The sequence below is a fragment of the Columba livia genome, chromosome 1, assembly GCF_036013475.1.
Source record: "Columba livia isolate bColLiv1 breed racing homer chromosome 1, bColLiv1.pat.W.v2, whole genome shotgun sequence".
Lineage (NCBI taxonomy): Eukaryota > Metazoa > Chordata > Aves > Columbiformes > Columbidae > Columba > Columba livia.
The window spans coordinates 23,073,378-23,089,124 of NC_088602.1; the positions used below are offsets into that span (position 1 = coordinate 23,073,378).

The 15,747-nt window shown below is 44.5% G+C and overlaps 2 protein-coding genes across 3 annotated transcripts; one reads left to right on the forward strand and one right to left on the reverse strand.

The window, feature by feature from the left end:
• Nucleotides 1–506: 506 nt before the first annotated feature.
• Nucleotides 507–6,172, forward strand: GTF3A (general transcription factor IIIA). Of its 2 annotated transcripts, XM_065050717.1 has the most exons (9): nucleotides 507–723; nucleotides 1,021–1,121; nucleotides 1,659–1,755; nucleotides 1,947–2,035; nucleotides 2,962–3,035; nucleotides 3,894–3,977; nucleotides 4,390–4,619; nucleotides 4,726–4,785; nucleotides 5,036–6,172. In XM_065050717.1, the coding sequence occupies exons 1-9, from the start codon at nucleotides 571–573 to the stop codon at nucleotides 5,195–5,197; spliced, it is 1,050 nt and encodes a 349-aa protein (XP_064906789.1). In that variant the 5' UTR covers nucleotides 507–570; the 3' UTR covers nucleotides 5,198–6,172. The 2 variants fall into 2 exon arrangements, with proteins under 2 accessions (XP_064906789.1, XP_064906797.1); XM_065050725.1 differs by lacking the exon at nucleotides 4,726–4,785 and having other exon boundaries at nucleotides 529–723.
• Nucleotides 5,237–11,453, reverse strand: MTIF3 (mitochondrial translational initiation factor 3). Its single transcript, XM_065050735.1, has 4 exons — nucleotides 11,300–11,453; nucleotides 8,060–8,523; nucleotides 6,680–6,825; nucleotides 5,237–5,531 (listed from the first exon to the last, which is right to left on the reverse strand). Exons 2-4 carry the CDS (start codon nucleotides 8,520–8,522, stop codon nucleotides 5,319–5,321), a joined length of 822 nt encoding a protein of 273 aa, XP_064906807.1. The 5' UTR covers nucleotide 8,523; nucleotides 11,300–11,453; the 3' UTR covers nucleotides 5,237–5,318.
• Between the last annotated feature and the right edge of the window lie 4,294 nt (nucleotides 11,454–15,747).

The following is a 15,747-nucleotide window of genomic DNA, read 5'->3' on the forward strand; positions in this document are numbered from 1 at the left end:
GTCTGTGTCCTGGGACTTCAAGTCTGGTGTCAAGTGACAACTTTGTCTCTGACGTACAGAACAGCATGAGACAGACCGCCTTCTTGGTGGGAACCAGGCAGGACCACTTGCCAAAAAACCCCAACATGTCGTTTTAAGGACTGTGTTAGGGAAATATGCATCTCCCATCATGTAGTATGCCTTTTTCCCCCTCAGTGGCACATTTCTGCCGGGGTGACAGGGTGACATCCTGCACCTCACAGACACCTCAGCCAGGGCTGCAAACGGCCAGGCAACGGAGGCGGCACCACGGACCGGGACAGAGCTCTCCGGTGGGGAGGAGGCGGCCCAGCGCACCCGTCACGGCCCCTCAGCGGGCCAGGCAGGATCACGACCGCCGTGCCACGCTGGGCAACCGCAGCCGCGGCCTCGCCAACTGGCGGGCACACGGGACGGTGACATCTCCCCCCGTCCCACTGCCCCGCCAACCCCGCCACACCGCGCATGCGCCGATCCCACCCCAGCGGCGGCGGCGGGACGGGAGGCGGGAGGGGACATTTCCCGCTCGCAGGCGGTCACGTGTCCTCCCGCATGGCCGGGGAGCGGGCGGCCGGCAGCGCGCAGGAGGGCTCTGGCGGGAACGCGCTTCCCACCAACCGCTTCATCTGCTCCTTCCCCGACTGCGACGCCACGTTCAACAAGGCCTGGCGGCTGGACGTGCACCTCTGCCGGCACACGGGCCAGGTGAGCCGGGTTGGCCGCTGCTGGGCCGCGGGAGCAGCGGCGCGGGGTTCCCGCTCGGGCCCCGCCGTGAGGTTTTGTGGGACTGAGGTGCGGGGCGCCGTGCCGGGGTGGCGGCCTGAGCCGGCCCCTCGCGGGGCTGGGGCAGCCCGCTGCTCATCTTGGGGTACCCAGAACGCGGAGGCGCTGGCTGGGCCGTGTCTGAAGTCCCGGCGCCGGGGGTCCTGCCGCGGGCGGCCCCTGGGATCAGCCGAGCTCCCCAGGGCGGGTCTGGTCTGTGAGCATCCCTCTCTCTGTCAGAGGCCCTATGTCTGCGGTTACGATGGCTGCGGTAAGAGTTTCATCAGAGAGTTCCACCGGGCCCGACACCTTCTCACGCACACTGGGGAGAAGCCGGTCAAGTAAGGCCAAATTTTTTACTTCTTGAAATGGGTTATGCTTGTCCTTATGGAACTGAAGGGCAGTTAGCACTTGGGGGTGAGGGGGGTACAGAGCATGCATGCCTAGCTTTGCCACCCTGAGTACCCCTAACGGTGTGCACAGGGTGAGATGTGGAACCTCCTCAGCCTAAAACCTCCTGTCTGGCTGTGATCCGCAGCAGATGAGTAAAGGAATGCACAGATCTCTCCCTAGAATATAGAATTAAAAGGCAGAAGGGCAGTTATCTCCTATTACTAAGCCCTTAGTGGCTGCATGTCACGGATTAGAAGCTAGGAATTCCTACATGCTTTGTTAAAATTCTCTTCCAATGTTTTTTCCAGTGGCTTTTGATTGTAATTTACCCTCTGGCTTTTCATGTCTGTAATGCAAATTTTTATATTTGGGTTGTGAGTTCTGATTACTCTTTGTGTATTCCTCTTGCCCAATGATTTGTGTATCTGCCTAGGAAACAAACAACTGCTTGAGAGTTATAATAAGAAAACGCAGTTCATTTGCAGGTGCACAGCTGATGGATGCAATCAGAGATTTGTAACACAGGCAAACTTAAAGAAGCACATTAAGCGCAAGCATGAAAATCGGCAAAAGCAATATGTGGTGAGTAATTACCTTTGGTACTGTAAAGTGGAGACTAAACAAGCTCTTTTTTGCATATCTAATTAAATACTTCAACTTGTTATTATGCCATATTTGTTTGAGTTCAAATATTGTGATTGGGATTTCAGCAAACACATGTGGACTGGGGTGTCAGTATTTGGCCTCTAATGAAAACTTAATTTCCTAAATAGTGCGACTTTGAAGGCTGTAACAAGTCTTTCAGGAAACATCAACAACTAAAAGTTCATCTGTGTCACCACACCAATGAACCTCCTTTCAAGTAGGTGGATAATTTTAATAATGAACTATAACAATTCCATTTAAACACTGCAGGTGAAAACAGATGCCTTTCTCAACCTTTTTGTTGATGTGGCATTTTAAAAAAACTGCATTAATTTGTGGTCATGGCTGCAAGTACATTTCTTGTGCTAGTCCTTTGCTCAGTAGTCTGTTTTGACCAACAGCCTTGGTGTTCTGTAACTTCAGCATTCCAGACGTCTTATGATTTGTTACAGATTCACATGAAAAATAATCAACAAAAAAAACAGTTTTAAGTATACACAGTCTGAAATACAAGCATAAGAGCTTGCACAGCAATGAAAAATGCAGCTGTGTTTTCAAGTAAAAAGCAAACACTGAGTAGTAGTTTAAAAAGGTGAGAGGCTTGGACGCCAATCTGAGCAGCTGTGCATTGCAGCTCCATTATTTACGTGACACACCAGTATAGATTTGATGAAAGCAAAGTTTAGTCTTGTATTTCTTACAGGTGAAACACACTTAACAGGAGTGTTCCCCTTAACTGAAGTGCACTAGTGTGGCTGGGTGACAGACACAAAAATGCTGTCAGTGCTCTGCTGCTGCTCTGACAGGTAGATCTGTGCAAGCCACTTAAACCCTCCACTGTCTCTCTCTCTTTTATGATCCAAGAGCCTACTGAGTAGGGATGTTGTGAGGTTTGATTTGTTACCTCAAGCTTAACTTGCTGTATGCGCATAAATGATACTATAGTTTTAACTCTTGAGGGGATCAGAGTCCTCTATTAGCAACGTATTACGGAATTCACTTTTACAAGAGGGGGAGAAAGAACACATCTCTAGGCAAGGGGAAACTTGGATTATTTTGTCCACTTTAATTGTTCTTGACTTAAAGAGCAAAAAAATATGTGGATGCAGTGAAAGAAATTAAACCACTGTACTTTATACCTAGATGTAGTAATGAAGGATGTGGAAAGTACTTTGCTACTCCAAGTCGACTAAAGCGGCACGAGAAGATACATGAAGGTAACACAGTTTTTTGTCTTGCTTCAGGTACATTTTAGCAAAGGAGAAAGGACTTCTCACGGTACAGACAGTATGCAGGGGTGTATGACATGAAAGTATTCTGGGCTTGGTGATCCAGACAGACAAAACCAGAAGACCCCTTTTGAACAGCCAAATGGGATACAATTGCAAGGGGTTGCAGTGGCCAGTTACAATGTACTTGCAGCAGTCTGACAAGCGCTCAGGATTCCTTCAGCCATTTCTTCTCCTTATGTGCTTCCTTGTCAATAATCCATCTTCTGGGAATGGGCTAATGGTTAAGGCTTAGACCTCCAGAGGTTAGGATCAGTTGCCAGTTCTGCCACAAATTTCCTATGGAGCCTTGGCAAAACCATGTAGGCTTGCATTTTTAAAGTTATTAATGTACCTATGTGAAGGGTACTTAAGTGGAATTGCCAGGAGGTGATAATGTATGTTTGATCTAATCCTGCTACACTCCTGTCCATTTTTTCAGTACTGTTGACAGCTAACCTGCTTTCCAGTGCTAGAAAAACGCACACACACACACACACAAAAGAACAAATAAGGGCCTAGGAAGAGTATCTAAAAAGCTGCTATTTGTATTCTCTTCCTTTCTGAAGACAGGTATGTGTTTTTTGTTGTTTAGCCTCTCCAGTCATGAGCTTTAAGTAGTTTTGACTTTCTGTGGTTTGTTTAAAAACCGTTCTGTCTACTTTATAGAAAGGCAGAGTCTCTTTAGACTCTGGAATATTACTGTATGGTCACGATCTTATTTTTTTAATATGCTATACAAATATTCATACAGGAATATATTATTACAGTTATTTTGTGATTGTAAACATCTGTTGTGTCTAATAGGCTATGCATGCAAGAAGGAAAACTGCTCATATACTGCAAAAACTTGGACAGAGCTTCTGAAACATAATAAAGAAAGTCATACAGGTAAAGTCCAAATGCTTTAGTAAACAGAACTTAACTTTTGATACAAATAGGAAGCAAACTGCTAATCTGAAGAAGAGTCCTTGCTGAATTCATTTCATCATCTTGTCATTGTGTCTAGACAAACTTTTTTAGTAACACTTTATTGGTAAAATGGTTGTTATTATGGTTAGACCTTAAACTGATGAAAATGCTTCTCACTATACTAAATTTGCTTTGTGATCCAGTTAACAAGAAATTGTACAATGTAGGATTTAATATCTGGGTAATTCATACTAGATTATTCTCTTCAAGTCTCTGAGTTCCTTGCATTTCATGTGGATTTTAGCATTGTTCTAGAGGACTACTAGGGTTTGATTCTAAGCTCCTGTCAGGAGCTATTAATTTATACTCTGCCTGTCTGTTTCTCACTCAGAGCCGATAGTTTGCAGTACGTGTTACAAAACTTTTAAACGGAAAGATTACCTCAAGCAGCATCAAAAAACACACGCTGTAGAGAGGGAAGTCTATGGATGCCCGAGAGAAGGATGTGGGAGAACTTACACAACTGTATTTAACCTTCAAAGCCATATCCTCTCTTTTCACGAGGAGAAAAAAACATTCTCTTGTGATTATCCAGGCTGTGGAAGAGTGTTTGCAATGAAGGTATGCTTTTTTTTGTTTTGTTATTTTTAAACTGTCCTAATATGATCACATAATCTGAAACGATAAACCTAACTTTATTTTTCCCCCCTGCTCTTTGTAACTGTAGCAGAGCCTAGCAAGGCACACAGTTGTACATGACCCTGAAAAAAGGAAGCTGAACTTGAAAGTAAGTTATGCGCTTGAAATCTCAACCATAGCCCATCACTTCAGAGGAGGGTAAACATTACATGTTTTAGAATGTGACTTCAAGCAGGAAAACAGGCCAGCTATCTACACTTAATTTCCAAAGCTCCTTTAGATAATGCATTTCTGGCCTATTCATTAATTTCTTCTCCACCCTCCTCCCTGCCCGCCCCGCCCCGAGTCTTTGCTCCATAGATATGTTAAGGTGCTAATTCTAGACTTATTTCTGCCAGGCAAAGCGTTCTCGTCCTAAGAGGAGCTTAGCCTCTCGTCTGAGCGGCTACATTCCTCCTAAAACACAGCCAGGAAAGGATGCGGTTGTGACAGAAACCAAGACAATGGATAAGCCCATGGAAAATGAAATACCAACTGTTGAAATCCTGACTCTGCAGTAAAGGCTCACTGAGACAACATTCTTCATGGAATGACCAGTGCAAAGTTCAACAATAACTTTATTTTTGTAGGATTTTTTTTAAATTCGTATTTTTTTACACCTCTTTGTAAAGTCACTGATGGTCACTGATGAAATTCACTTGACTTCAGATCTTCATTTTCATCTTTTTTTGCTTCACTGTTTTTCTGTTCTGCAATCTTCTGGTATGCTTTCAACTCTTTGTCAGACATGTGTCTCAAAATACAGGTACTCGCCCCTTCTCTAGCAACTCTTGGCTTAGAAAGATAAGTGGCTTTCTCAGCCACAGTCTCCAAAATCTGGTCAAAAATCATGAACTAAAAAGAAGGAGAAAAACAGGACTAAATGCACAAACACAGATAGAAAAATATTTCAGGGTGTTCTGTAATGACACTGTCTCCTGCTTGTGGTTTAGCTATGTTAGGGAACAGACTGCCATAGCTTATTGAATTATTTGGTATACTGCTTCTTATAGAACTTTTTTAGAAACTGCTTATATAGAATTTCCTTAGCATAAGTAAGTTTGCTTAGCATAACTTTTGTAAGCTGTGAACCTCTGTACTTTCTGCTTCCTTAAGTAAAACAAGCCACATAGTCTTCAAGCTAGACAGGGGAGCTGCATCCCTGGAGATAAGGAACAGAATGGCATCTAACAGAAGAACATTTTTGCTGTTACCAAGAACCTATTTTCTCCAGCTGTGGGTGCAAAATAGCAACTGAACGTCAGAACTTTGACTGACATCCCACCTGATGAAAATGAAGAGATTCAATGAAGAAGAGGGAGAAACCAGACTCTAATTTTGCAGCTGGCCCAGAGTGACATGCAGGGAGTGGGAGTTTGTATTGTGGGGGTGTAATTGTGTGTGGATTTTTTCTGCTGAGGGTCCCTCTTCAGGAGGTGCCCAGCTGGAGCCGCTCCCCCCTGTACCTTGCAAATAAATTATTTATTTTAGAATAAGTTTTAGAATCCATGTCTGAGTCTCTGCTGTGGGAAACCTAGGGAAAAGGAACTTCTCTCACTAGCTGAAATGAGCTATTTGCTGCTCTGGGTTTGAGCAGCTCAGCTTGTCTTTTCCTAAGCATTAGTTCTTCATTCATAAGCAGGTTTAGAAAAGTCATGAGAGGTATTCATAGGAGGTATATATAAAAGTCACGAGAGGTATAGATAGGAAAAATTCACCAGCCCAGTTAAGAGGGTGTTGCTGCAAAGGAGTAGAAACTTCTCAGACTCTGCTGTTAAAGCCAGCGTTATAACGGCATTCTTAGGAAAACACGGTATGTGAGTTCTCCCTGTGGGACTGCTCTTCTGGGACTGCAGTGTTTGAACAAACATTACTTTCATGGGACATAGACTTGACCAGTACATGATACACTAAAAAATCCTGGCAGTACTGAACAGGGGAAGTTAATCCAAGTACACCCGTTTCATGAAATTGATTGGTCCAATTTTCAGGAGTCCACTTACCATGTCTGTAGTGCTATCCTTTGCTTGCCGGATGGTAACTTTCACATGGTATTTCTTTTCAATCCACTGTGCTATCTGTTTAGTCTTGGTTTCCAAGTCATTCTTGGCAATTGCTGAAGAAAAGGATAACTCCTTCTGAACCGTCTCTGTTTAAAACAGAAGTAAAGCTGTGTTGGTTTAGCACCTGACAAACCTGTACCAGCTGCTCTCTTTCAGCAGACTATGGTGCTTTGCGTAACTGCCTCCCCAAGTGCTGCTTTCCCATACATAACATCCCAATCTCATTGTCTCGACGTGCACCACCCTCACTTGAGTAGGTGGCTACTTCATATCTCACACTCACTGCCCTAACTGGGAGACCAAGTGCATGTGTGAGGCACACAGTGAAGTCTCTTCAGGGTCAGAAGGCTTAGTATTTTTTGTTTTAATTACAGTTTTGTTCATACCACCCATAATGCAGGTCTAAGAAAGATAAACTGTTAAGCATGGGAATTAAAGACATGGTGTGCAAATTCCTGTGTTCAGCACATAGTATAGCTGAATGTGAAAGCTTTGAAGTTAGATGGGTTTTTGTCTCAAGCCCATTTTCTTGAATGGTAAAGTGCAATACTCAACTGGGCATATGATGCATTGTAATATATTTGAACAATTTATGGTCTCTTCCTCCTCAAAGATTCTCTAGTTACCATCTGAATATATTTTTTGTAGTTTCTTGAACGGAAAAACGCACTACCACAATAGTGCTCTCTTCTAAAATTAGAACTCTAACCAAACCACAGGTGTCTGCGTTAGCCTGAGAAATAGAAAAGAGGATACAAGGTCAGATAACTTTTCCAAAACTCAAACCTTTTGCTAAACTCAGTTTGTTAAACTGCTGGAGCAGGCTGACTTAAGAAAAAACACTGAAAAGTGTTCCAATATTGAAAAAGTTGCTCTCTTACTCTGTACAAAAAGGACTCCAGATGTTGTCTTCCTAGCAGCAAGATGGGAATGAGTACTGGTGACAAAAATACACTGATGTTTCTAGTACTCTGTAAAATCTGCCAGTCACTTTATGCCTTAGCACAAGTACAGAAATTCTGTGAGTCTCACAGAACCAGGGTCCAGTTATATTCACTTAAATAAAAAAAGGGTTTTTTTTAAAAGCGAGCAGATACCAAAATAGTAAATCCTGATAAGGCAATAGAAGGCTTCTCCGTGGAAATGAAGCCTAATCCAAAATTGTATTTTCACCACTGCAAATCCTCAATAGTGTGGACTGCAGTGACATTGCTTTGGATTTACACACAAATACAAGTAAGAGGATTTCATCTGCTGAAACCACTTTTAATGCAGCATTTTTCAAAGTGCTCAGTGTTGTAGTGTCAACAATGTACATACCTGCTCTTGGACTTGCTTTTTTCTTCTCTGCACGTTTAAGCTGTTCTTCATGAATCTGCTGCCCAGTCATTAGTCTGTATACAGGAGGTTCTGCATTCGCACGAAGGAGAACTAGTTTCAGGTCATGCTGATCCATAAGTTTGAGTGCCTCTGCTCGGTGCATATTTCCTAAGCTCTCTCCATCCTGGTTGATTAAGTGCAAAATCCGATCAGGAATTCTTCGCCCAACACTTCCAAATGCTGCTTTCCTTTTCGGTTCTGTGTGAGATTTTTCAGCTGTACAAAATGGTTGAGCAAGTCCAAACACAGTTGACTTTCTAGGGTCAGGTACCAGCACACAGAATGGGGAAAAGACCCTCTTTTGTGGTGTTTGTGTCAGAAGAGTACCAAAGAATCTTTTTGCATGTCTATTCTCATGTCTGGTTGCTTGACATAAAAGTTTCATCACACAAGAGGTTGTCATTCTGAGGAAGCAGAGAAGAAGAAAAACCAAGTTAACCCCATCAGTCAGATTCTTGTAGTTATATTACAAAGACTTGATGCCAGTTCAGAAAACTCTAGTCCTCTTTCAAAAAGATGTGTGGTGTTACTATACAGAATAAGCAATCAACAGTGACAGTCCAGTAACAGAAGGCTATAACTCAGAGAGAAAATCTAACAAACAAAATTTATTAGGAGTTTATTTTATCTTCAGTATTTTAAAGTTTGAGCCCGAACCCCTTTAAGGAATCTAAAATATCCAGTTCATTTCTCCTCACAAGACCATCTACTCCTACACAACCTTTTTATGTGTAGAGTTTAGCCAATGGTTACAAGGGAGAAGTTGTTGCCAAATAAATTGTTATTTTCTTGAAGTATCTAACTCTAGGACTTCCTTCCCAATCCTGATACTCCTCACTGGAAAGTGTTTAATTTAAGCCATATTAATCCAGAACTGCTCTAATCCCGTAGTGAACGAAGTGGCCACTTGTGCTATATTCCAACAGCAGCCATGCCAGCATATACAGCCTGACTCTTCTATGTTTTGTAAGGTTTTGGAATTTCAAAGCCTTGACCACACAGAGTAAGACTGCCATGCATAATCTTCACCTTGGCATTAAAACATGACAAAATAACCATTACTATACTTGAAAATATGGTTTATCCCAGGGCTGAAAACTCTTCCATAGCTAGGCATGCGACTTGCTTCTCATAGCACTGACCCCAAATTGTGTATTTTTCTCAGTTTTCCAAATGTCATTTTGTGGAAGTATTCCAGCTATTTACTTGGTTTTACATGGATTATTCACTGTTATTTCAGTAACCTTAAAAAAAAAAGTGTTTTTACTGTCATTTAAGCTCAAATCGCATAGATTCAGCCACGCCTCAAAGTGAAAACAGTGCCTTAATTTTAAACCTATTTTATCAGACATTTAAAGTTTTTCATAAACATTAAATTTAAGGTGGCACATTCCTATTTATTGTAGGCTGATTTCTTCCAGTTATCAAAACTATTTAGATTTCTTATATACGGAAAGCATACACCTAAGGAGCATTAACTGTTTGGACAGTGCAATTTGCTGTAGACATTTTACCAGAATCATCTAACAAAAAGGCTGATAATTATATTTTTTTTTTCTTCTTGAATGATGAAAAAAGCGAAAAATAAAGACACAGATAAGATTTGCCTGCAATACATGCACTGGAAAACAAGCAACACGTTCATATGCAAATTAAAATTTAAATAAATTGTTACAGACGTCTATCTTGGCACTACTCATGAAGTTATACTTTCAAAACAAGCCTCAAAATACACAAGCACTTGAAATTTGAAGACTAGTGAGAGTGATCTTTGTGGCGTTTCTTCCATTATAAATTTTTCCTCATTTCTCTCTGCTTCTTGGAATCCCCCTGGTAATTTTGCCGCACTTGACCATTATTTGCATTTTGTTAAAAACTCCAGAAATTGGCCATTTTTTAACAGCTGCAAAATCTTTAGAAGTAAAGAACAACCTGTGGAGTATTTGTAGTTTCGGTATTCCACATTTAAAAGGCATCAAGTCCAGGAAAAGTCAAGGATGACACAAGAAACCAAAACCAGGTTGTACCAGAAGAGCAGGCAGGAATGTCACTTCTTTTGCCTAGGAAGGAATGTGACTCCCCTTGATAAATATATATATATGCATACATATATATGTGTATGACATTGTGTGAATATTTATCCATGGGCATGGAGAAGGTGCAGACAATCTGAAAGGCCCCTGCCAAGTCCAAACCAGAACTGTGGCCCCAGGGAAACACGGGTTTTCCTTGGCTGTGGTGACGGCCCTACAACACACTCACTGCCAGCACCGGAGTATCTCTGCGCATCATCAGCACAGCCACACAAAAACCAGTAAGTCCTTATTTTTAAAATGGTTTCATAAACCAGCTGCAGACTGCGCACTGCAGACTTACAGACTGTAACCTTGGTAACGCTTTGGTGCATTATAAAATACTATAACTATCTTGCATTCAGAGGGAGCTAGCTTGTCTTTGTCAGTTACTGACTTCTAAGTAACAGTATCACAGCAATGAAATAACAGTTTATTTTAAATAAGTCACAGTCTTGCTCAGCTTAACACGTTTTTGCCTTTATTCTCCTTCCTTCTTTGTTGCTATTAAATCTACTCAATTTTGCCTTGAGAGGAAATCAATAAAACTTTTTGTGGAGTGATTTTTCTTCATGTAACACAGCACGTATTTTGCTGTGTGCATCTCTGTCAGTGCGTTATCAAACCCGGGTGACTTTGCCGGGAGTCCCGAGGAGCTGTAGGGCACAGCGCCGGGCACCGCGGGAGCCGCAGGACACGCCGCTGTCCCCGCACCCGCGGGACGTGTTTTGCTGCACGCGTGAGCGCTGCAGCGCCTACAGCTCCGCGCAGCTGCCACGGGAGATGTCTTCCACCTTGCGGGAGCTGCTGGCGTGTGTCGTCCTACGCTGTCCCATGTAAACACAGGCTGGAAAGACGCTATTTTCATTTCACGCATGGGTTTGCGCGCTGGTATGTGTCCTGCTGTGTTTGCGTTCCCGGGTGTGCACGGCGGGGACATTACCCTTTTGTGTGCGTGTGGTGCCACCGGCTGTGACCCTGTGCCCGGGCCGGGGGATGTGTCAGTGCAGGCAGGCCCTGGGGCGGCGGTTTTGGCCCCGCTGCCCGGACCCCGCGGGGCCTCCCGCCCCGGCCCGCATCGCCTTCCCCCGCGCCGGGCGGCTCTTACCTGCCGGCCGAGCCGCCAGCCCGCCGCAGCAGCCGAGACACCGGCCAGACCACCGGGAGGGTGGAGCCTGGCCCGGCTCTTCCCCTTCTTCCTCCTCCTCTTCCTCTTCCTCCTCCCGCTCCCCCACCCACCTGCGGGGCTGCGCGCGCACAGACGTGCGTGTGCCCGTGTGCGCCGGGCGCGCTCCCGCGCCTCGCCCTTGCCCGCGGCTGCGCGCTCGTGTGCAGCGCTGCGCGGGTGCGCGCGTGTGTCTGTGCTCAGCTGCTGCACCGGTGATGGACGCACGGGTGCGGCGGGGGGTGCATGTGTCTGAGCCTGTGCTCTGTATGTGTGTACACCGGGTGTACACCTTGTCTGTATACCTGTCTGTCCGCACACTGTTCCCGTGAGCGTCTGTGTGTTGTGCACACCTCGGGTATATACAGGTGTGGTTTCTGTTTGCAGGGGCGGTTTTTCATGGCTGTTTTTGTGTAGAGTTTCCATGCTCTGGTTTGTGCATCCCTCCTGCTGTGTATCACATGTTTCCACGCTGATATATGTGTACGTTGTGCCTGCCTGATTCTGCCCGCGCAGTTGCTTGGTTGTGCTATTTTCCCCGGTGTGCCACCACTGACTTGTGCCTTTTTGCTGATTGTGAGTCTTTGTTGCACTGGGGGAGCCAGTTGCATGGTGGCATAAGGGCTGCTGCTGGGAGATGGTTCTAACCGGGTCCTCCCAGGCTGGTGCTTTGTGGCTGAGATGTGCGTGCCAAGTGGTTTGCGTGTGCGCTGTGTGTCGAGGCTGCGTACCCAGGTTGTACCTGGCTGTGCACTGCAATGCACCCCCGTCTCACGCCACCCGCGTGACCGCGTGCCAGCCCGTGTGCCTGCAGGTTCCACAGTGTGGGCTTCGTCGCACGCTGGCCCTGCCAGGCGCCGTGGCCCGTGTGGTGCTGTGCGTAGTGTCAGCCCTGCAGCTCGCTGTGTGTGTGCACAAGGTGTGTCACGCAGTGCAGGCATGTCTGCAGGGGTCAGCAGTGTGTGCGCTTGTGGCGTTGTGTGAGTCAGTCTGGAAGCTTGTGGATGTTTGGGTTGTGACGCTCTCTGGTGATCTGTTCTGCCCAAAGTGTGCAGGCTGCTGCTTCCAATTTGGAGACAGAAAACCTTGCCTTTGAAAGAGAAACTGAAATTCATGTGCAAACCCTAGGTCCTTGGCTGTGAGTAACACCCTAAATAAAACACTAAACAGCGTGAGACTTTGCAGTTCTCCTGTTCTGGTGGGATGTGTGGAACTGCGTGTGCTGAGAACAGCTTTGCAGGAGCCGAGGTGTTTGTGTTTATTGAAAAATGCTATTCAGTCGGGTGGGCTGGAGCTGAGAACAACACTCTGGCCAGAAGTGTGCTTGTTTAGAATCTGGTGCAAAATTAAGCCATAGGAGGCGGCTGGGAGGGAGGCCTTGTTCACTGTCCTACTTTTTAGCTCATTTGCTTTGGGCTACAACTAAGTGACCCCTCTTTCCCGTTTCTTGCCCAGGAAAAAGAAATGCCATTAAAATCTCAGCTTCCTTTTTTATTTTTTGTTTGTTTGTTTGAAAGCTTTCTAAACTATGGTCTTAGAATGGTTTAATTCCACTGCTGGTTGTTTTGGTGTAGTTGTTTTGGTACACACATGCAAAAAAGTCTGTCATTGCTGTGTGCTTTTCATCTCTGCAGAAGACATCATATGGTAATTGCGTGCAAAACTAGGAAGCTTTACTAAATCATTTCACAATCTTGAATTCACACATAGCACCTTATTCTCATTAAAACTGTTGTAATGAATACGGGAAAATGCCATTAGCAGAATGAGCCAAGTAGATGGTGAGCTGCATTAACAGCCTGGCTGACAACTGTAGCTTCCCCTATTCTATGCGAATGGCGTCTGTTTTTTCCATCCCACCCTTTTGTTTGTTTCTTGATTTCACTCAGGCGTGATGCCTTTGCAATCGTAAGCTCTTTGGGAACAGGGATTGCCATGTATTCCATTAGTAGAGTGCCTAAGAAAACCAGATCTCAGTTTGATGCTCTTGAAGCATGAATTATTGAGATTCTGCAGTATCCAGTTGTGGAGAGTGAAATATTCCACAATAAGAAAAGGCGATACAAAGATGTTTTTTACTGTTGTTTTTTTTTTTTTCATGGTCTGGAAATCAAATGTGGCATTTGAATAACCATGAAGGGAAGTTTTGGCAGAGCTGAAGCCTGGAGAGAGATTATTTTCCTCACCTTCAGCTCTGCAACATGCATTAGAGGAGAGCTTGTCAGCGGCCCAGCTTGCAGTTAGCTGCTATTGCCTCTTGGAGAACTGTTCCCATAAGACAGATAATTTTCAGCAATGATGTTAGTAGGAGCAATAAAGGTAATAATCCTCTTCACTGTGATAAAAACTACCTGCATGAAAGCAAGGTACTCTGGAGCATACAACTTGCATTCCTTCTCTCTTCGCTTTATTTGATTCCATTAAGTTTAAACCTGATGTTTGTTTTACTTCATGCCTTTCTGATTAAATTTAGCATGCCAAGAATTAGTGCAGCCTTATCATGCTGTTTGTCCTCAATTAACTTGATCTTTCCGGGGATTCATTGTGCTCTTTCACCTTGTCCTCTGTCTCATGTCTATTTACACTGTCATTGTCTAGCATCTGTGTTTTTGTATGTGCCTATCACGGCGGGACTGCAGTCTTAATTATTTGAAAGACACTATCATAATAAATGCTGTTAATAATAACTTTCTCCCTTATATTTCTTCCTTATATTTTTCCTGATGCATATCATCCTCTGCCCACCACTGGCAATATTCTCAGTCATTTATTTGTGTTTCAGTTCCTAAATCTTTGTCTGTCTTTTTTTTCCATTTGACATTATTTTCCTAAGCTGGTTAGCAAAGTTGTTTTCACTTTATTATTTTTTGTGCCAAATCAAGGCCTGTTGTGCTAGATCTGGTGCCAAACCATAGATAATTTTTGCCCCAGAGAATTTAAAATGCAAATATATGAGAAGGAGAAAGGACGGGGGATGGAGAGGTTTCTCGCCCTCATACATGAACAGAGCGGGGATCTGCCAGTGTGAGTGTTTTCAATGTGCCGTTGTGAGACTCAGGATGCTACTAGGAGGGTTCTTCCGCATTCACAACTGATCTCTGCGGGACTAAGTGTTTGTTTGTCCTCTGGGGATGCTGGAAAGTGGGATTGGTCTCCCCCTGAAGCTATGAGTTCTGGGTAGAGTTAGCTGCTTGTAGTGCCCAGCAGAGAGCCAGAACACCCTGAGCTGGATGACAAAGTGCGCCCCTGGAGTCCCAGGGCTCCAGTTTACATTCGTTCAAGCTCCACCATTAATTTTGTGGGAGGAGAAAGGGAGCTGCTTAAGTGCCTCACACCTTCAAGGAGCTCCTGCCTTCTGGCTCTGGCAGGAGAACGGGTCTTTGGTTGGCGGTGAACATCTTGCTGCTTTATAAACTGGAGCTGTAGTTCTCAGTATCTGGTCCAAAAAATTTTAAGTGCCAAACAAGTTCATCAGGAAGATCTTACTGATGTTGTGAGGTTTATGCAGCGCCTGGGGCTCTTGCTCATGGACCAGTAGCAGCGGGTGGGACAGCAGTTTTTTTCCCAGTCTTATAATTAAATCTGTGATTAGTCTCCTGCACAGTCGTGCTTGCAAAAATACTGAGCACATGGAGGGCTGCTTACCCTGTGCACCTCTGCTTTTCTGTGTAATTCCCTCCTTTCGCAGGGTGTTCTGGTGGGGAGGCTTTGGGGAAGACTTGGAGAGAGTCGCTTTTCCCCCCTGTAGCCCTGCTCTCCGGCACCAGCTGGCCCGGCTCGCCACCTCCTTCCCGCTGGTTATAGCCCTGGCCCTGGGGTTCTGCAGGCCCTGCTCAGAGGGCCTCCCCCCGTAGCCTCCCCTGTGCACTCCTCAGTGTTCATTTTCCCGTTAGCGTTCATAGGAGGCTTCTGCTCTTAACTCAGATGAAGAACTCCCCTGTGCAGAGCTGAGCATTGCCATATGGCAGAGAACACATCAGAGTAAACACGTATTTAAAGGACACAGAAATTCTGGAGATGTAGTAGGACCAGATTCCTGGAATCTGCAGTAGCTCATTTACTCCTTTTCCATCCCCAGCTTTTTAAAGTTCCTTCCTACACACACTTCTCTAATTTTATTCTAACAAGAAACAGCAAAAAAAATTAAAGCAAACCCAGAAATTCTGTTGAGAGGTAAATGGTCATCGCTGATACCCTGCACAGAATATACAAATAGAGTTGAAACAGCTGAAGTTTTGTTTGGTTTCTGAGATCTGCCTGTTACAGGAATTAAATCTTTTGAAGATGCATGCTCTGCCATTAAATTGCTTGGGCTGATTTACTGAATTCATGCAAAGAACTGATTTTGCTCCCTGAAAAGCGAGGTTGACTGAATTTACTAAAATGTTAAT

What these genes read in the sequence shown, in the direction of transcription:
- MTIF3 (XM_065050735.1), bottom strand. Translation starts at nt 8,522, where the DNA reads ATGACAACCTCTTGTGTGATGAAACTTTTATGTCAAGCAACCAGACAT. An exon ending in AAAAGCAAGTCCAAGAGCAG is followed by an intron (nt 6,826 to 8,059) that starts GTATGTACATTG and finishes TGTTTTAAACAG; the next exon opens with AGACGGTTCAGAAGGAGTTA. An exon ending in AGGATAGCACTACAGACATG is followed by an intron (nt 5,532 to 6,679) that starts GTAAGTGGACTC and finishes CCTTCTTTTTAG; the next exon opens with TTCATGATTTTTGACCAGAT.
- GTF3A (XM_065050717.1), top strand. Translation starts at nt 571, where the DNA reads ATGGCCGGGGAGCGGGCGGCCGGCAGCGCGCAGGAGGGCTCTGGCGGG. An exon ending in TCTGCCGGCACACGGGCCAG is followed by an intron (nt 724 to 1,020) that starts GTGAGCCGGGTT and finishes TCTCTCTGTCAG; the next exon opens with AGGCCCTATGTCTGCGGTTA. An exon ending in TAATAAAGAAAGTCATACAG is followed by an intron (nt 3,978 to 4,389) that starts GTAAAGTCCAAA and finishes TTTCTCACTCAG; the next exon opens with AGCCGATAGTTTGCAGTACG.